This window comes from Capricornis sumatraensis, chromosome 8 (genome assembly GCF_032405125.1).
Source record: "Capricornis sumatraensis isolate serow.1 chromosome 8, serow.2, whole genome shotgun sequence".
Taxonomy (NCBI): Eukaryota; Metazoa; Chordata; class Mammalia; order Artiodactyla; family Bovidae; genus Capricornis; species Capricornis sumatraensis.
Genome location: NC_091076.1, coordinates 72,134,447 through 72,153,567, shown reverse-complemented (window position 1 = coordinate 72,153,567; position 19,121 = coordinate 72,134,447). Strand labels below are relative to the sequence as shown.

General features: G+C 53.4%; 1 protein-coding gene across 1 annotated transcript in view; it reads right to left on the bottom strand.

Annotated features, from left to right (window-relative positions):
- Positions 1-17,581, bottom strand: part of LOC138083411 (active breakpoint cluster region-related protein) — a 142,912-nt gene extending 125,331 nt beyond the window's left edge. The window contains exon 1 of the mRNA XM_068977297.1: positions 17,521-17,581. Coding sequence (XP_068833398.1) covers positions 17,521-17,581 — 61 coding nt within the window. The remainder of the gene's footprint in view (positions 1-17,520) is intronic.
- Positions 17,582-19,121: the final 1,540 nt, after the last annotated feature.

The following is a 19,121-nucleotide window of genomic DNA, read 5'->3' as shown; positions in this document are numbered from 1 at the left end:
GTGGGATCTTAGTTCCCCGATCAGGGATCAAACCCAAGTCCCCTGCATTGGAAGGTGCATTCTTAACCACTGGACCACCAGGGCAGTCCTGGGGTAGGTATTTCTAACCCTCCCTTTGCAAATGGGGAAAAATCCAGAGAGCATCATTCTACCTGGAGCACACCCCTCCAGGTCCATTCTCCTTGGCTCTCCACCCTGTTTTTTGCCCCAGCCGAAAGGAAGGGAGGGGTGCCAGGCTGGGATCTCTCTCCCAGCAGCTCCTTCCTGTGGGCCACCCAGGCTGCGTGCTTTCCCTGAAGGTTCCAGCTCCTGCCAGGAAGCCACCCACGGGGCCTCTGTGTCTCCAGGTGTGGGATCCAGACCCTCCCCTCGCTCTGCCCACATTTTGGTCGTAGTCCTGTTCCAAGCTCTCTCCAAACCACTCAGGCTGAGTGTGCCATTTGTATCCTGCTGGACCCTGACAAATACAGCAGTTAAGTTACCAGGCTGGGGACACTGATCTCCTGATGAATGAACCAGGGCCTCTCTGAACCTGCCAACAAGCACCTACTGAGTGAGTAGTCCCTGGGGGACAGGGGGAACGGGGAGATGGCAGATACATGGAAGGAGCTGGGAGCAGAGGCAATAGGCAAAGCTCTTGGTCTCAGATTTCTCTGTGAATGAACTGGAGTTAACCCTCAGAAAGTGAGGAAAGACCACAACACTGAGAAGCTGAGCCTGGGGGAGGCCTGTGGTGGGAAAAGAGGCGGGAAGACTTGGATTCTGGGCTTCAGGCCAAGTAGAGCCTCTAGAGCTACCTACAAAGTATGCTGGAAACTGATCTCCAGTCATAAGCTGGGATGGGGCCAGGCAGCCCCTTTCAACAACAGGCACTTCCACACTGCTGCTCCTGGGGTGGACGGGGGTGAAGAGCCAATCAAGACTCTAGCAAAGGCAGGACAGCACCTTCTGGTTTCCAGACGCTCTCTCCGATTCACCATTCCCTTTGGCATAAGCATCCAGGGGTGGTGCTGGGACGTTCGAGGTTTCCATCATGCTCTGGCCCGCAGCCTGGTCTTTGCTGGGAACGCACAGTCAGGCTGCAAGGCTAGACCCTGAGCAAGGACCAAGGCCAGAAAGGAAAGAGCAGGAGGAAGGTGTCATCTTGGGGGTGGGGCAGCGGCACATGGATTGTCTTCCTTCACCTCTTGGGTATTCTTCTGCTGCTGCTGCCGACTCTGTGCGACGCTATGGGCTGTGGCCCTCCAGGCTCCTCCGTCCATGGGATTCTGCAGGCAAGAATACTGGAGGGGGTTGCCATTTCCTTCTCCCAGGATCTTCCCGACCCAGGGACTGAACCCAGGTCTCCCACACTGCAGGCAGATTCTTTGCCACTTGAGCCATGTGGGAAGCCCTTAGGTATTTTTCTGGTCCCCAGTAACTTCATTTTGTTGCTGAATGTTGCTGTTGTTTTAGTCGCTCAGTTATATCCGACTCTTTTATGACTCCATGGACTATAGCCCTCCTGGCTCCTCTGTCCATGGAATTTCCCAGGCAAGAATACTTGGAGTGGGTTGTCATTTCCTCTTCCAGGGGATCTTCCTGACCCAGGGATCAGACCAGGGTCTCCTGTATTGGTAGGAAGATTCTTTACCGCTAAGCCACCAGGGAAGCTAACATTCACTTTATCAAAGGAAAGGCATTCTATCCTAGAGAATCATGAAGAATTTCAAGAAGACATCCTACTGTGGCACAGTTATCTGTGAATTAATAAGATTGAAAAGGACTTGATTAGGGTTTGCAGGACCTCAGGAATGAGCTATCACCTGCGGCCAGCTCATGCCCCCGGGTGACAGGCTGGCACATGGCCAGTACCTCCATGACATTCAGGGGTGGGGGGGGAGGAAATGATAAACCCCAGCGTGAGCTCCTCATGCCTGACTGAACCCTCTCTCCATCCAAGGATCTCAGGGGAACCTGGGAAGTCACACCCCGCTCTGGGAGCATGCTGTGTTATCACCTGCTTTGGGAAACCATCTCTGTAGGTTTCCATGTCCTTGACCTTAAAGGAACTTTACATCTTTAGCTGTGGCAGTCGGTAGGCAAGATCCAGTATAATGTCCCGTTTAACACCAACAATATGAGGGCCAGATTGCTTGGGTTCATATCCAGCTCATCACTTACTAGCTGGGTGTCCTTGAGCAGGTTACTTATCTATTCTTTGCCTCTATGCTCTCATCTGTAAAGTGGAGATAAGTGTCTTTTTCATAGCGTTACTGTGAAGAGTAAGGGGGTTAACATACAGAAAGTGCCTGGAACATTGTGGGACACACAGCTAGTGCTCGCTAAATGACAGCTATTTTTACTGGCATTTTCCCACTAGCTGTTCATTACTTTTCGTGTCAGCTCTACAAAAACAACCTCTATATTTCTATGACTACTCCAAAGAAACAAACAGCTCAGCCTCTCGGGGTCAGGGGTGGCAGAGGAGAGAAGAAAGTAACGAGATGAGCAAGGAACATTTAGTTGTGTCCCTAAGTGTTACACACACACCATTTCATCCAGAGGTAGGGACACCAGGTAAAGTACAAGACACCCAGTACAATCTGAACTCTGGACGAGTAACAAGTCTTGAGTGTAAGTATGTCCCAAATGCTTCCCCGGTGGCTCAGCGGTAAAGAACCTGCCTGCCAATGCAGGACACGCAGGTTTGATCCCTGGGTCAGGAAGATCCCTTGGAGAAGGAAATGGCAATCCACTCCAGTTTTCTTGCTTAAGAAATCCCATGGACAGAGGAACCTGGTCGGCTACAGTCCATGGGGTCACAAACAGTTGGACACAACTGAGCATGTATGCGCATGTCCCAAATATTGCATAGGACATACTTCTGCTAAGACAAGTATTCATTGTTTTAACTAAACTTCAAATTTAACTGGGCATCCTGTGTTTGTATTTGCTAAAAAATTGGGCAACCCTACTGGTGGGGTTGATAAGACTTTTCCCATTTTATACGAGAGGAAAAGGAAGCTCAAAGAGGTGAAGTCAATCACCAGAGGTGACTGTCCCAGCAAGCATTCAAAGGCTCTGTCCCCTTCCCTCTGGCTGCTCTGCACTCAGAAGGGCTCAGGAATCAGAGATATAGCCCTCCATCACCTGCCCGCGGCATCCAGAACCTGCTCCTCAGCCCCCAGGCAGGAGCCTGAATGCAGGAAGAGACATTTTTTAATTTTTTTCCAGAGAGAGGGAGGCTACTGCTCCCCAAAACCAGTGCACTGGGGGGCCTTCCTGCAGGGGAGGGAGCTCGGGAGGCGGTCCCCATCGGGGCTGTGGTCAGCCAGGGCGGCACCTGCAGCTCTTCCGGGAGCTGCCCCTGGCTGGGGCTGAAATCTGGAGGCAAAAGAGCCCAGGAGAAAACTCAGGAAGCACCAAAGGAAACTTCTCAGGAAGTCCTGAAATATTTCAACAGCCAGGAGAGAAAAGCTTAAAGTGAAAGCAGCTATGGGCTGGCCTCTCAGAGCCCAGGGCATGACCACAGCGTCTGGGAAGCCCCGGCCCAGGTCACAGGGCCCCCTTCCCAGAGCCCCCACAGATGGTCTGGCCTCGTGGGCTCCGCAAAATGGCCCACCTGCTCCACTCTGCTCTCCCAGACCAGACTTGGGCTGACTTCAGTCATTCTCAGCTCTATTTTTAGTGGAAGGTGACAAGACACAACAAATGTTCAAAGCAGGACAATGAGATCACCTGATTGCTCTGCAGGGTCCGGGACCTTGGCCAACCTTTGCTGGGAGCAGGGACAAGACGGGTTCTAGGAACCTCCAGGGTCTTCTCTTAGAGCTAGGGTCTAGAGCCCACTCCCCAGTCTGAAACTTCCCAGGAAGGTGACCTTCAGCTTCATCCTCACCTGGCTGAGAAAGGCCAAAGCGCATGCCTCCAGGCAAAGTAACAGCTCTGACTGGGGCTGCAGGGTGGGGAGTGTGATAAAGAGGACAGGAGGTGAGGCTAGAGAAGGCTGGAGACAGTGTCTGAAAAGGCTCCCACCATGCCTGCTAAGGAGTTTAGATTTTATCCTCTAGGGAGGAGGGAGGCGGGAAGATGGTAGCCTAGTGAGTGATGGAATCAGATCCTCCAGGAGGGCTTGAGGAGTCCAGGGGCTTCCTACTGAACGGGCATCACCTGGGGACTTGTTAGAAATGCCAAGCAGGAGGCCCTATCCACACCTTCTGTACCAGGATCTGCATCCTTACAAGATGCCCCAGCTGATTAGTGGGTCAAGGTGAAGCCCTGAGTTACGGCTGGGGCAGAGACAGGGTCGATGGTTTGACCTCTCCAATAGCCTTTTCTTTCTGTTTTTTTAAAAGAGACATTTTATGTTACTTTTAATTTTGGCTGTGCGGGCTCTTCATTTCAGTACATGGTCTTTCTCTACTGTGGCACACAAACTTAGTTGCTCCGACCATGTGGGATCCCATGTGGGGTCTTAGTTCCCTGACCAGGGATGGAACCCATGCCTCCTGTATTGCAAGGCGAATTCTTAACCACTGGACCACCAGGGAGGTCCCTCCAATAGCCTCTTCTAACTCCCGTCTGTCTTCCCCCTGCTTAGCTCCACTGCCTCCTTGCATCCTCCCTGCCCCGTGATTCTCTTAGGTGGCCCCTATATTAAAACAACACATCCTTCTCCTAGAGCATCTCCCCCTACAGCGTCCTTCTCTTCAAACCCCCTCACCGCCTATAATGCATTTCCAAGCTCTCCAGTGCTCAGGGCGCAGCTGAGTGTTGCAAAGGGAGGTGCATGCAGTGGTTAAGAGTCAGTCCCCAAATCAGACTGGGTGTGCAGAGGAGCTGTGCAAACACACAGATGCCAGCGGCCAATCCCAGGTTCTCACGCTGAGGGCCCTGGCATTTGAGAATCTCTGGTGAGGAGCATAAGCCAGGGCATCACACAGACCTGGGTTTAGACCCCAGCTCAGCTCTTCCTAGGCTAGGTGACCTTAGGAAAACTGTTTACCCTCTCCAGAATCTTGGGGGGGGGGAATGGATAAAAATAGTTGAGAACTCTGCAGGGGGGTTGAAGATTAAATGGGACATTGTTTGTCAAGTGCTTAAGGACACTGTCTGACACCCTATAAATGGCAGCCTTTGTTATTCTTCGTGCCTCTAAGGAGTTTACAGTCTGGCAGAGAAGAAATGACAACAGGCACAAAGCCTACATTAGTAAACACTACGAAACAATAGATAAAAGGGCTCAGTGACGTGGCCTGAGCAAGCAGTGTTCAGGTTCTGAGCTGGGATGCTCACTGAGGCCAGTGCAAAATCAGGCAGAGGGGCTTCCTGGAGGTGGTGGCAACCAGGGCTGAGGCTTAAGCACAGAGGTTGGCTGCGGAATGGTGAGGGGTCTTAGTGGCTAGAGCAGGGGGCGCGTGCTGGGATGCTGGCAAATCTGAATGGATAGTGCGAGGTGTCCCACAGCACGGGGGATATCTTGAAGGCATTTGGATTGGATGGGGAAGAAAACGCCCCACTGAGAATTTCTGGGCAGAGGAGAGGTAGATGGAAGCAGGTTGAGTGTGGGTGGGCACATGCGTGCTTGCTAAGTTGCTTCAGTCGTGTCTGACTCTTTGCAACCCCATGGACTATAGCCCACCAGGCTCCTCTGTCCATGGGATTCTCCAGGCAAGAATACTGGAGTAGGTTGCCATGACCTTCTCCAGGGAATCTTCCCAAACCAGGGATTGAACCAGCATCTCTTATGTCTCCTGCAATGGCAGGCGGGTTCTTTACTACTAGCACCACCTGGGAAGCCCCCAGCTTGAGTGCAGTACCAGCCATCTGGATGGAGAATGGCATCTCAGGGTCAGGGAGGGAGTTTGCTCAGGTGTCTGCAGCTAGGGCCTGGCTGTGATGGGAGCTGACCAGCCATCATGGGTCCTCAGTCAAGAAACAGCTCCTCATTAGATTTGCATCCCATCCTTCCTTTCTAGGGAGAGAAGACAGGACCCAAAGTTCCAGTGGTCCAGTGGTTAAGAGTCCACCTTGTAATGCAGGGGACACTGGTTTGATCCCTGGTCCAGGAAGATCCCATGTGCTATGGGGTAACTAAGCCCATGCATCACAACTACTGAGACCACACCCTAGAGTCCGTGCTCCACAACAAGAGAAACCACTGCAGTGAGAAGCCTACACACCTCAACTAGAGAGTAGCCCCTGCTCCTGGCAGCTAGAGAAAGCCTCCACACAGCAACCAAAGAGCAGCGCAGCCAACAGTAAATTAATTTTTTTAAAAAAAGCCCCTGCTTTGGGTCTCTAAAAGTTCTGTACCCAAAAATGGCACAAGATGCCCACTGACTCATCCAGGTCAGGAGTTGCCACAGAGTCTGCAAAACGTCTGCAGACCAAATGCAAAGGAAAACACAGCCCTTCCACAGAGCTGGGTGGCACACCAGCTGGTTGCTTATTAACCCTCTCAATGATGCACTAGAAAATTAACAACTGAGGTTTTCTGCTCCATTAACACCAAAGTTTGCTCTGAGCAGGGGGTGTTGGGGGGTGGGGACAGGGAAGGTTTTGTCTAGACAGAAGAACTCATGAAGGCCAGCTGCCTGGGCTTCCGTCACTCAGGAAGAGGGTAGGCAGAGAGGACTTAGGGTGTTCCCCACGGCAGGTGTCCCCGCTGCCCCGGCAGAGTCCCAGGAGAGGCCAGTCACAATGGCCACTCCCTCCTCTCCTCCTTAAAATGAGAGTAACGACCTTTCACAGGTTTACTGTGAGAACAAAATGAGATTGTGAATGTGGGAGCACCAGCTCAGGTATGGTGCTCACCAGGTGTCCCATCAATCGCTTCATTATTTTGATTGGGAAACAGAAGGGTCCGACTTGGATCAGGGTCCACAAGGCAGTCTCCTAGGAGACGGTATAAAGAACACTGGGGCCCTGCTACCCAAATTGTGGTCCCTAGATCGTCAGCAGCAGCACTGGCATCATCCAGGAACTTGCTAGAACATAGAATCTCAGGCCTCAGCCCAGTCCTACTGAATAAGAATCTGCATCTTAACAAGAGCCTCAGGCCATTATTCCTGGTAGCTCAGATGGTAAAGAATCCGCCTACAACGTGTGAGAACTGGGTTCGATCCCTGGGTTGGGAAGATGCCCTGGAGGAGGGTACGACAACCCACTCGTATTCTCGCCTGGAGAATCCCCATGGACAGAGGAGCCTGGTGGGCTACAATCCGTGGGGTCACAAAGAGCTGGACACTGAGCGACTAAGCACACACAGGCTATTAAAATGCACAACGGGGACTTTCCCTGGTGCTCCAGTGTTAAGAGTCCGCCTTTCAATGCAGAGGGTGCAGGTTTGATCCCTGGTCGGGGACCTAAGATCCCACATGCTTCGCAGCCAAAAACACCAAAACAGAAACGATGCAGTAACAAATTCAATAAAGACCAAAAAAAAAAAAAGAAAGTCCATATAAAAAAATAATCTCTAAAAAAATGCACAACAGACTTTGAGAATTTGCTCTAGTATATTTGTTCCTAGGAAAAACCAGTTTCTCCCCTCCCCTCTCCCGGCTCAGGAAATATGGGGCCCAGGGCTCCAGGTGGATAGAGGCAGAGGATGCAGATGCCACAGCCCTCTAATTAGCACCTGCTTGCTTGCCACGCTGCACTGAAGCACACCAGAACACATGTTGAGAAAATTACTCCCTTCCTGATTTCTTTCAATCTTTCCTGCTACTGTTTGGTACCAGTATGTCTTTAATATCTATCTTCTGTTTCCTTCCGCTTAAACAGAGACACAGGAGGCTCAGACCTAGAGCCTTCCAAGGGCAACAGTGTATAACTAGAACTAATAACACTGTTGAGTATTATTTACTTGCAAGGAAACTATTTATTGAAAGAGATACAGATTTTTTCTTTCTAGGTAAATGATATTTAAAAAATGAATTAAGTGGAAAGAAAAACAGTTAAGTCCATACTAACAGAAGTGTGTGACTCTGGCAAAAATCACAACAGTGGTATATAAATTACGGCAGTTTCATAAGTCATTATTCCTTACAGTGCATCTCGTCCACTTATTTTTTTCATATTGCAGGTCATGAAATCAATATCATAGGTCAGGACCAACACTTCTCGGGTTTGTTTTTAATGCAGTGGACTGGAACAGACTAGAAGGGCACAAAATGATGTATACATTGCAAATGTGATAGAACAGTAAGTACTATCCCATGAACTCTTGTTCAGTTTGTGTGTGCCCTGGCTCACAATGTAAAATGTCTGTATTCTGTATGAGCGGTCGTCCAAAGAGTTAGTGAGTCACTCATCTAGTCGAGGGCTTCCCTGATAGCTCAGTTGGTGAAGAATCTGCCTACAATGCAGGAGACCCCGTTTGATCCCTGGGTCGGGAAGATGCCCTGGAGACAGGATAGGCGACCCACTCCAGTATCCTGGCCTGGAGAATTCCATGGACTGTATTGTCCATGGGGTCCACACACACACACACACACACACACACACACACACACACACAGACACACACACACAGACACACACACACACACACACAGACACACACACACAGACACACACACACAGACACACACACACACAGACACACACACACACAGAGACACACACAGACACACACACACAGATACACACACACACACACACAGATACACACACACACACACACACACACACACCTAGCCCAATTTCCCTTTGGTAGGGGCCCCTGGCCTCTGCTAACTTAATTCCAATGGGGGTGGGGAACAGCGGGAAGAGGGGAGGGGCAGAGGAGGGGAGTTGGGGAGGAGGGGAGTCCGGGAGGCGGGGAGTTGACTCCTTTGGCCAGGCCACCCATGAGCAGATCTCCAGGTCCCATCACAGCTCTCTGGGTCCTCTCTCACGACAGAACTGCTAACAACAGCCCCTCCCACGAGCTATTATGTGGATGCTTCCCGGTCCTGCTGAGGTGAGGAAAGACTCAAGCATTGACCCAGAACGAAGAGTGGAGACACTCGAGAGTGAACCGTGTCATTTTTGGAGGGACAGGATCCCTCTCCAGGCCCTCTCAACCCTCCCCGGCTTGGGCAGCCCTGTTTCATTGGCTTTCCCCAGAAGATGCCTTTTCCCTAGACGAGCAGCGAAGGAGACGGGGAAGGAGGCTGGGGGCGGGGCCGGAAGAACGGGAGAAAGCTCTGGGTGGGGGAGGGGACAGAGGTCACCTCCGGGTGGCGCTTGAAGGATGCACTTGTCAAGGTGGAGCCTCTGGTTCTGCTTGCAACCCGGACTCACACGGAGGGCAGGAGCACACCAGGGCAGCAGGAGGAAGAAGGCTGGGGCAAGTTCAAGGTGGTGGGAGAAAGGCGTCAGGAACGCCTAAGACCGGGGAGCGGCTGGAATTTCACATTAGCCTCTCTACAAACAGAAGAGCCAGGGAGGGGGTGGTTTATGGGTCCCTACACCCTACCAAGAAGGAGTTCCTAAAAACGCCTGCAGACTCAGAAGGAAGGAAGCGGCCTGTGACATTCTGAGCAGCGAAGGGAAAGGAAGAGAATGGAGGCGCCCCTCCCCTCCCCTCATCTCCACTTTTATCCTCCTGCTTGGGTGGTCAGCTCAGGACAGGCTTTTACCCCCTTTATCATCACCCCCAAAACTCTCCACATACCAACCTTTGCAGCAAGCCCTCAGATCATGTCCTAGCCTTTCTGGCTCCAGCCAAAGAGGGGCCTTCCACTGTAGCAGACACTGGCCTTCACAGAGGCCTGAACTCTGGGCAGGGGACTCTGGGCCTGCGCTGGAGCTACCCCATCACCAGCATGCTGTGCGTGTGTGAGTTCAAATGCAGAAGCTGGATCTGTGGCCCAACTGGCCCTGGGCCTCAGAAAAGGGCCTTGGTGCATGGTGGCCTGATTAATGCCCGAGAGCTCACCTCATTTCCCTTTGGAAACTGTGGTGGTGAATTTAAAAAGGGCTGAGATCAGAGCCAATGCGCCAGGGCTCAGCCAAGTCCTCGCCTTCTCTAGTCCCCACCCACTCGTCCTTTGCCTTGCTCAGCTCTCAAAAATGGGCCTTAGCTGTTGCCCGTCCCTGCCCTCCAGTCTATTTTCTCTCCTTCCTCTTTATTTATTTTGGGGTTAACACAGAGTAACTCTTGCCAGGAATCCAGGGATGAGGTAACTCTGGGATAAGGGGTTCAAGTACCCATGGGAGGGTTCCTTGGGATCCATTTTTAGGAAGAGGCAGCCCAGCCGGTGGGCACTTACAGCGCACCTGAAGGCTGAGAGCGGTCCAGATACCATGGGGGGACCAAGACCGTCTCCATAGTTGTCCTTCTAGTTAGAGAGATGAACAGATCAATCAACCTCCACAAAATACCAGCTGCCATGAAAGGCAAGGGAGTCAGAGAAAGAGGGGTTGAGTCAGGCCAGGGGATTTCCCTGGTGGTCCAGTGGTTAAGACTCCACGCTCCCAATGAAGGGGGCCCGGGTTTGGTCTCACATGCCACTAGACCCCCATACCACAGCTAAGAGTTCACATGCTGCGACTAAAGACCCTGCCTGCTTCAACTAAGATGCGGATGCAGCCAAATAAATACAAATGCTGCTGCGAAGTCGCTCCAGTCGTGTCCGACTCTGTGTGACCCCACAAACGGCAGCCCACCAGGCTCCCCCGTCTGTGGGATTCTCCAGGCAAGAGTACTGGAGTGGGTTGCCATTCCCTTCTCTGAAATAAATAAAAATATCTGTTAAAAAAATGAGGCCAATTCTATGCTTGACTCCTGGCTTGCACTCTAGGACCTTGAATTAATTACTTAACTTCCCTGAGTCCCAGTTTCCTCCCGGTAGTGATAATTCCTTCTTACCTCATAAGGTAGGGACTGTTGAGGATTAGTGATAACACATGGGCAGTGCCCAGGGGCATGCTGACACACAGTAGGTCCTCATGGGTGTTGGCTAAGATCGTTATTGCTGTTGGCAGCTGAATCGGCTATAGGTAGAGTTGCAGCCATCTGCAACTCAACTACAGTTGAGAACTGACCTGGCTCAAACCAGGAGACCTTCGGCAATAACTTAACCTCTCAGGGCCTCGGAGTCCTCATCCGTAGGCCAGGGGGATGATAAAAGGTGCCTTGGTGAGTTGTTAGGGTAATGTAAGAAAGTACCTAGCACAGCATCTGACACACAGTAGGACTAGTTAAACATTATGGCTTCTTCCATTCTTCCTAAACCAAACAGAAAAACCTAAAATCTATGAGCTTGGCTGGACTACTGGGCTTTCTTTTCCTTGGGCCCAGTGGTTGCGAGAGACCCATGGATGAGGTTTCCATGTGGCTTTGCAGAGCTCAGACATATGTCCATAAGAGGTCCCACAGCACAACTCCAGAGGCGCCATCACATAGAGCACACAGTCACCCAGACCCCTCAGAAAGGGATTGTTCTCCTAAAGCTGTGCCTTCAAAGGGAGGCATTCACTCAAAACGATGGACTGTATGCAGCTTAGGCCCAGGGTAACTTGCAACTGAATACGGTGACCACAAGTGAGGAAATCAATTGCTGCTGTGGGGAGTGGCTACCCCCAGCTCGGAAAATAACTAGGCTTAATTATACAACATCTTCGGTCTCCATGATCTTGATCCATTAAACCCTCACAGCTGGCCAGGAGGCAATGCCCAGGAGGAAGAGGTTAGCCCAGCACACTAATAGGATCAGCCCTTCAATCCCATGAAGGTAATTATGGTCACATTCTTCCCCAGCAGTCCTGAGTAAACCCACAGCTCACGTTCGTGCTCAAGTTGCTTCAGTCGTGTCTGACTCTTTGTGATGGTCCATAGCGCACCAGGCTCCTCTGTACAGGCAAGAATACTGAAGTGGGTTGCCATGCCCTCCTCCAGGGGATCTTCCTCACCCAGGGTGCCAAAAAGGTTGAGGATCACTGGTCTTGAGGGGCATGAGGACCTCAGAGGTGAGGGTGGAGGAAAGGGGGGAGGGCACGTGACCAATTTGGTCATCACAGAGCCCACCCTGTCTCCCAAAGACCACGTTGACCCTGTCAGTTTCTATGTGGCCAGTAAACCCATATTCGTTTTTCATCCAGCAGTGTGGAAGAAATGGCAGGAAGAGAAGACAGGAATAAAGGGCAAGGGTAGAAAACCAAGAAAGGCCCAAATGAAGTCTGAGCCTGGGGGAAAAGATTTGGTTGCCCCATCTGCAGTGGGTCATGGGTCCAGCTGGCTCTATCTCAGAGGGCTCTGTGACAAACGCCCTGGGCAAGGGGTAGACTTGGGCCTCTATCCCCAACTCTCCTATCCAGGTGTATGCTATCATTTGCCTGTAGCCCTTCTTTCTTCTCCCCCATTTACTGGATCAGGTTCTCCCCCAGCTTCGGGGACAAGCAGAATGCTCCCACTGCCCCCAGGGGCATCCATGGCTCGGCCATATCTTGCCCTAAGGAATGCAAGCAAGGGCAGACCAAGGCCACAAGTCAAAAGAAAAATCAGCTTCTTCTATGCAGCCCTGGAGAGAGGTGAGCCTGCAGGCCTCTTCTCTGGTACTCAGTGGAAAGCGCCAAGACCCTGTAGGTAGAATGTGGCGGGTCCTCCAAGCCCCATGGATCACCTCAGCCTACCAGAGCCAGGGGCCTGGCCGAGGCAGCTGATGACGTGGAGATGACACGCAGTTGTCCTGAAGCTGCTTGTCACCCCAAAGGGCTCAAGCTGAGCCAAACAGCTGCAGCACCAACGCTGGCAGCGAAGGCTTCCAATCACGTAATCACAAGCCCCAGCAATGCGTGGGACTCCCTTGGGGGGTCTCCGACTCCACTACAAGCTACTACAATTACCAAATCCACACAGCCAGAAACTTGTGAATGGGCCAGCTAATGGGCTTCTGGGGTTTCGGATGGAGTCAGGAGTTAAAGGAGCCAAGAACCCGGAAGTCTTTTCCCTCTCATACTCACTCGTGCAACCAAAACTTACTGTGGGCTTACTACGGCACAAGGCCTTGGGCTAGGCACCAGCGAAGAACCTGGTTCAACACTCTGCCCCTGCCCGTCCCCTTGCACCCTTCCCAGCCCCTTCCAAACTCCTCGGGCAGCCTTTCATGGATCTGCTCAGTGACAAAAGCTGGGATGAGCTGGACAGCTGAGCAGTTAAAGAGCACTCCTCCTCTTCAAAACATTCAAGAAATATTAACCAATTAATCTCCATTGCACCCACGTGAGACATCAGAGCTTCACCCTACAGAGTGTGCATAACAAAGGTGTCAGAATCGCCCCCAGACCCAGAGAACAACCCAAGTTTTCCCTCCTACCCACTCTCCTCCCATCTTCTACCCTCCTAGCTGATTCTTCACAAATGTTCCTGTCACTCCTTCCTTTCTCTAAAGAACAGCAACACCAGCAATCACAACAATGACGAAAAACTACATTTCTCTGAGTAGGAGACTTAATTCTTCTGCCAGGCCCACCTATCGGACTCCAGCAGTCATGTCAATTACGGGCTGGTGAAGACAGACAGGAATAAATGACTGGGGCTTAGCCACGGGACAAGAAAGCATCCATTTGCAGGTGTTCACTGGCACACACTGGGTTAGTCTGATGTGGCCTGGGTAAGAGAGTTGCCCTGATCAAGCCCACATCGACTGTCAGGCCAGTGGCTTGGTCTTTGGTGCAGCTAACATAGGAATATGGTGGGAAACTGAGACAGGTTCATGGTCATCTGGAGATGGGTTTGTATCCTCATAGCCCCAAATGGTTTCCTGCCCATTAGACAGGGCACCGAGTCTGTAAGGGGCATAAAAATATCACCGGAGGCAGAAACTTCCCTTGGAAATGCTGTTTCAGGTAACAGAAGTGAGCTCCGAAAGGCAGGTTCTAATAACAGATGATCATGCTCTGCCTTCTATGACATCCCAATAGTAGAGGCTTTTGCTTGGCTCCATAGAGTCAGCATGTCTGAGGCCAGAGTTAAATCTCCTGGGACAAAAAAGAGGCTAGAAGGGCAAAGGCATACCTTATATGTACCTTAAATTAGTCCTCAGTTCTCTCTTAAAGAAATCCTGAACATATAGTGAAAGATTTTCATCTCCACTCAGAGGGATAAGAGAAAGTTTCAGAGCACCCCCCCTTTTTATTATTCTATAGAACTTAATTTGATCCAACCTGATGCCGTGGTACAGAAGGAAGCCAAGAGAAAGTGGTAAGTATTTAGTGGAAGGAGTAGTGAAAGAGAGAAGATAAAATGAAGAACACAGGCAGAGAACACACACACAGAGACAACAGCTCCGTGCAGAGAGAAACACACCAGCTTCAGGGAAATAATCTAGGCAAGGCCCTGAGAGGCACAGCTGATGCTATGACGTGAATGTAGGAAAATGAATGGTCCAGGGACAGGAAGTGGGGTGGCAGGAACCCTCATCCACCACGCTAGCTGACCACGGGCAAAAACCTTGCTCCAGTCCATCCCAGATCACACGGGCAGCTGGGAGCCAACCCAGCTCTCTGCGCCATCACTGCAGAACTTCAGGACTTCAACAATAGGGGAAAGAGGGAGTCTGCTGTCTACCCCTTATCAAGGGACCATCAAGCTGCCATGGAAGTGTGCACAGATACGAAAGCCAGAAAGAATGAGCTGACAGTTCCAAAGGCTGGCACCTTAGGCATACAGAACCACCAGCCTCAGTGAAATCAGACAGAGCCTCAAACACCCCTGCCTTGGCTTCAGGACCAGTCTCCAGTTCCTCCAAGAGACACAGAGTCAAGTGAGGCTCAGAATCACTGAGACCCCTTACTCTGCTGGGCCACTCTGGGGACAACACTGAGACAGAGGACCAGAGTGACAGATGTCCCCCACTGCAAGACTGTGAATAAGCTCAGACATATCTGGGTGACACTCAAGAGTCTTCCTCAACATCCTACGGTAGGATCTGAATCCCAACTTTGTCACTTATCAGTCATGTGACCTAGGGTAATGATTTGAGCCTGGCCAGCCACTTTTCCCGTAAAAGAGAGATAAGACCACCCGTCTTGCAGAGTTGTGAGGTTTGCAGAGACTGGATGGAGAGCACCCAGCACAGTGCCTGGCACACAGCAGGTCCTTGGAGATGCTACTATCACTGCCACCAGGACTTTCACGTTCCTGAGAAGTATCCTGGCTACCCTGTGCCCTGTGTACACCCCCTTTATGATTCCTGATGGATTTGGCTTTTGTGGGGACTTGCCACCCCAGGACTGTGAGACCTGTAACCAAATAGCTTCCCGAGAGGCATGGGAACTTCTTCAGGGAGCCACAAAACCATGCTGCCAGGCAAATGACAGCTCGGGTATTTGTTTTAATTTAGGCTCTTGTCAAGAGGAAACTTCATGGCTAACAGCCCAAACATGACTGCACAGCACCTCCCCAGGAAGTCTCATTCTACAGCTCTCCAATAAGCTGTTTGGAAGAAGGAGGCAAGGACTCCTCACACTGCTGCCGAGCCAGTGCCCCCCCGCCTCCCCTCTATCCAGGCTGCCCCAGGAGCCCAGAGGCCAAGGCAGCAGCAGAAGGGTAGACAGTTCAGATGCCAGACTGCCTGAGTCAGGGCTGATTAACAGGCACCCCCCACAAAGAAGCCCTCAGTCGAATTCCCCTTTCCAATCCCACCTTCCTCTAATTGGAAATTTTCAAAGCAATTGTGCTGCTTTGCTCCAGGTTGTGTATGTGTTGGAGGGAGGCGGGGTGGGCAGACAGGTATTAGGGTAGAGTGGAGGATGTCAGGAAAACTTGGGATTGACCAGATAGAGGATCAGGCAGGGGAGGCTTCTTTAAGGCAATGAAGAGAAAGCCAGAGACAGCTTTTTGTAGGATTCTATGCCTTGGGAAATAGGGAAAGCAGGACTGGGTTTTGCAAAGAGCCAGAAATATTCAGGAACATAAGCTGCATGTGAATATGAGGCATTGTTATGACTGTTTTTTGCAAGCGCACAGTGAAGAGGAGGTCACTAATCCTCCCTTTGGGGTCAGGAGCTGATCTGCAGCCGGGCTCTGAGCAGATGTGTGCCCCCATTCAGGCAGACACGTGTGCACACACGCCACACAGCAGCCGTGGACCCTGACCTTCACCCAATGGTGCCGGCCTCTGCAGGGGAAGGAGCAGATGGAGTGGCTGGGCTTGGCGCAGGACTGACACCCAGGGGATCCAGCTTTGCTCTTTTGATGTTGAAAAACCAAAGCAGAATGAACCATCACAAGGAGAGCTGCTGGGGGGAGGAAAGGAAGGGAAAACAGATTGGGGGGGGGGGGGGAAAGGATGGAGGGGGAGGAGGAGAAGAGTGGGGGAGAAAAAGCTATGGGGAATGATGGGGACCCAAGGGGATACAGAGGTCAGAGGCTGGGTAATGAGTACTGAGAAGCCTCCAGGGCAAGAATTTGGGGTTCAAGGGATCAACTTGTCCACTCTCCCCACCATTCAAACCAGGTTAACCCTGACATGTAGCCTTGTTCCGTGGCATCTAGAGTCCAGAAGGGGGAACCTGGTTCCACCTGCCTCCCCCGTGGGACCCTAGGCTGGGAGACCTAGCAAGAGAAAGTGGGCCGGTTCCCCTGAAGCGACCAGGGAGGGCAAAATCCACTTATTACCTTCTTCAGGAGCCAGTAGAACCCTCTCTCTTCCTATACCACTGAAAGCTTGGGGACGATGTCTCAAGGGAGGGGTGGGCAAAATGCAGTGCTTTAGCCACCTAAGCAAGAGTGAGGGTGGGGTGGGGGGAAGGGGGTGAGGGGAAGGGGGCGCTCAAGGCTGGGCGTAAGCCCCCAGAAGGTAGGCGTGATCTCTTACACATCCCCAGCACCAGTGCAAGAGCAATCACATGATCGAGGCAGATTTGGGAACGAGGAGGGTGGAAACGCGGAGAAGGGTTTTTGTTTTTTTTTCTTTTTGGGGGGGTGGGGTAGGGGAGGAAGGAGGGTGATGGTGGGGATGATGATGAGCCTGGCAGGAAAGACTGCTGAGCTGGGGGTTTTCAGGTCCTTCATCCAAACGGCCCCCCGCGGAGATCGACACCTACAGTCTCCCTTACCATACGACCCCACCCCCACCCGAAACACCCTGGCCTCAGGGTGTCCCTGAGATGGCAAGTCCAGGCGCCAAGGACTTCGCCAAAATGGCCTTTCTGCTTCGGCGTGCACACAAGGAGCAGCCAGCCGGGGAGCGGGGGTCAGCACACTACGGGGCTCTTCCCCTCCGCTCCAGGGTTGGGGAGAGCTCGGTTACACAACAGGTGGGAGAGGGGTGACACAGCTCTCCTGGCCCCGTCGATCCACTGCGCCCCCTTCACCCCCGCTCCGGCTGGAAGTCCACTCTGGGGATCCCATCAGCGACTGATCGCGGGGCGCCAAGCCGCTCCTCCCGCCTCCCGGCCCGCCAGGCACCTGGGCGGCCGTGCCGGCAGCCCCCAGCCCGCTCCAGCCAAGCCCGGCAAGGCGAACCCCGGGGGCCGTCGGGGCTCCACGCGGGGCTCCGGGACGCGTTCCCGCCCGGCCTCCCCGACCCGCGCGCACACACGTACTGCTGTAGAGGGTGTCGATCCAGGAGAGGCGCGGCAGGCCCCGATGGCTCAGCGGCTCCATGCCCGCGGCTCCGCGCGGCTGCGGCGGCGAAGGCTCCGTCAGATCGGAAACCCGACCCTCATCGCACAACAAAGGAGGGAGGGCGCGGGCGGCGGGCCCCGCAGGCCGAAGTTGCCGAGCGCTGGGTGGAGGCGAGGGGGAGGCAGGGAAACAGGTAGCAGGGAGGAGCGATCGGAGCCGCCCGGGAGGAGGGGGAGGGCGGGCGAGGGCCGGCGAGCGCCCCCGGGAGCCCTTCCGGCCCCTGCGGCCGCCGCGAGCCCCGCTGCGGATCCCGGAGCTGCGGCCCCGCAGCCCGCCCGCCAACTAGCAACTTCCCCGGGGCTGCGCGGCGCCCAGGGGCGGGGGGCGGGAGCCGCGACCAATCGGCGCGAGGCTCCCGCGCCCCCTCCCCCGCCGCGGCACGCCTCCAGACCCCCCGCAGAGGTGCGGGGAGCAGCCGGTGTCCCCCACCCGGAGAGGGACTCCAGCCGGTGACCGAGGAGGGGGTCTGTGGGGGTCTCCGGGGGGGCGGCGCAGACCCAGACTCCTCTTCCTTCCCCTTGCTGGGCTTGGCCAAATTCTGGCAACCCGCAGACTAGGTGCCGCGGGGAGACCTATGGGCCCGCAGGGGTGACATCACCTGCCACCCCAGGATCTCTAAGCGCAGTTTCAGGGGCCAGGGCGGCTGCCAGGCCCCTCCCCTCGGCAAGCCCGGGGAGCGGCGCGGACGGGGTTAACGTCGAGCCCGCCCGCGCGAAGCGTTGGCTGCCCAAGGACTCTCCTTCCAAACCTTAACACTGCCTATTTAGACACTCTTGACCTAAAAGCCAGGCTGCTCCCTGCCCTTCACACCAGGGAGGCGGCGAGCAGAGGAAGGCAGGAGGCCGAGGAGGTCGTCGAGGGGCGTGGAGGACAAACAGGGTTAGAGGAGAGACCCCAGGGTCTCCGCTGGGTCCCCGGCGGGAACCTTCTCTGGGGATTGCAGCGGCAGCGCATCTAAGGAGGGACACCAAGGGTGCATAATCACAAGTTGAGGGAAGTCAGGGCTCAAGATGCCTCTGAGAAGAGACCTTTAGAAACAAAATTCCTCCTAAGACCACTGCCCCCCACCCCCCAAAAAAAACAGGCAATGAAGAAGCTGGAGTGGGGGAGTTTTATGCCTTCCCCTGGGTGCTGGTTCTAAGAGACCCAAGGCAACTCAGCTGCAGGCCTCCTTGGACCAAAGGACCCTGAAGAAGGGACTGGAGGGGCCGGAGGGTCAGGCTAGGGTGGTCCAGGGCAGGGGGCCCGGAAGCTTGTTTCATGAACCCCAGGGAAGGGAGGCAGGGGGCCCACAAGGGAACCCCCACGCTGGGCCACTTACCCTGCTTTCACCTCAGAGAGTGAGGTTTCTGCTGATGCAGCAAACCCTTCCACCCCTTATCCCCAAGCTGCGTTAACAGCAGTGACTGTAGGGGACCCAGTTCAATGGGTCCCCTACAAGATGGCCTACAAGATGAAGCTCACCTGGCCTCTACATGGGGGAGTGTTGTCAGCATCTCAGAGCATTTACAGGGGGGTG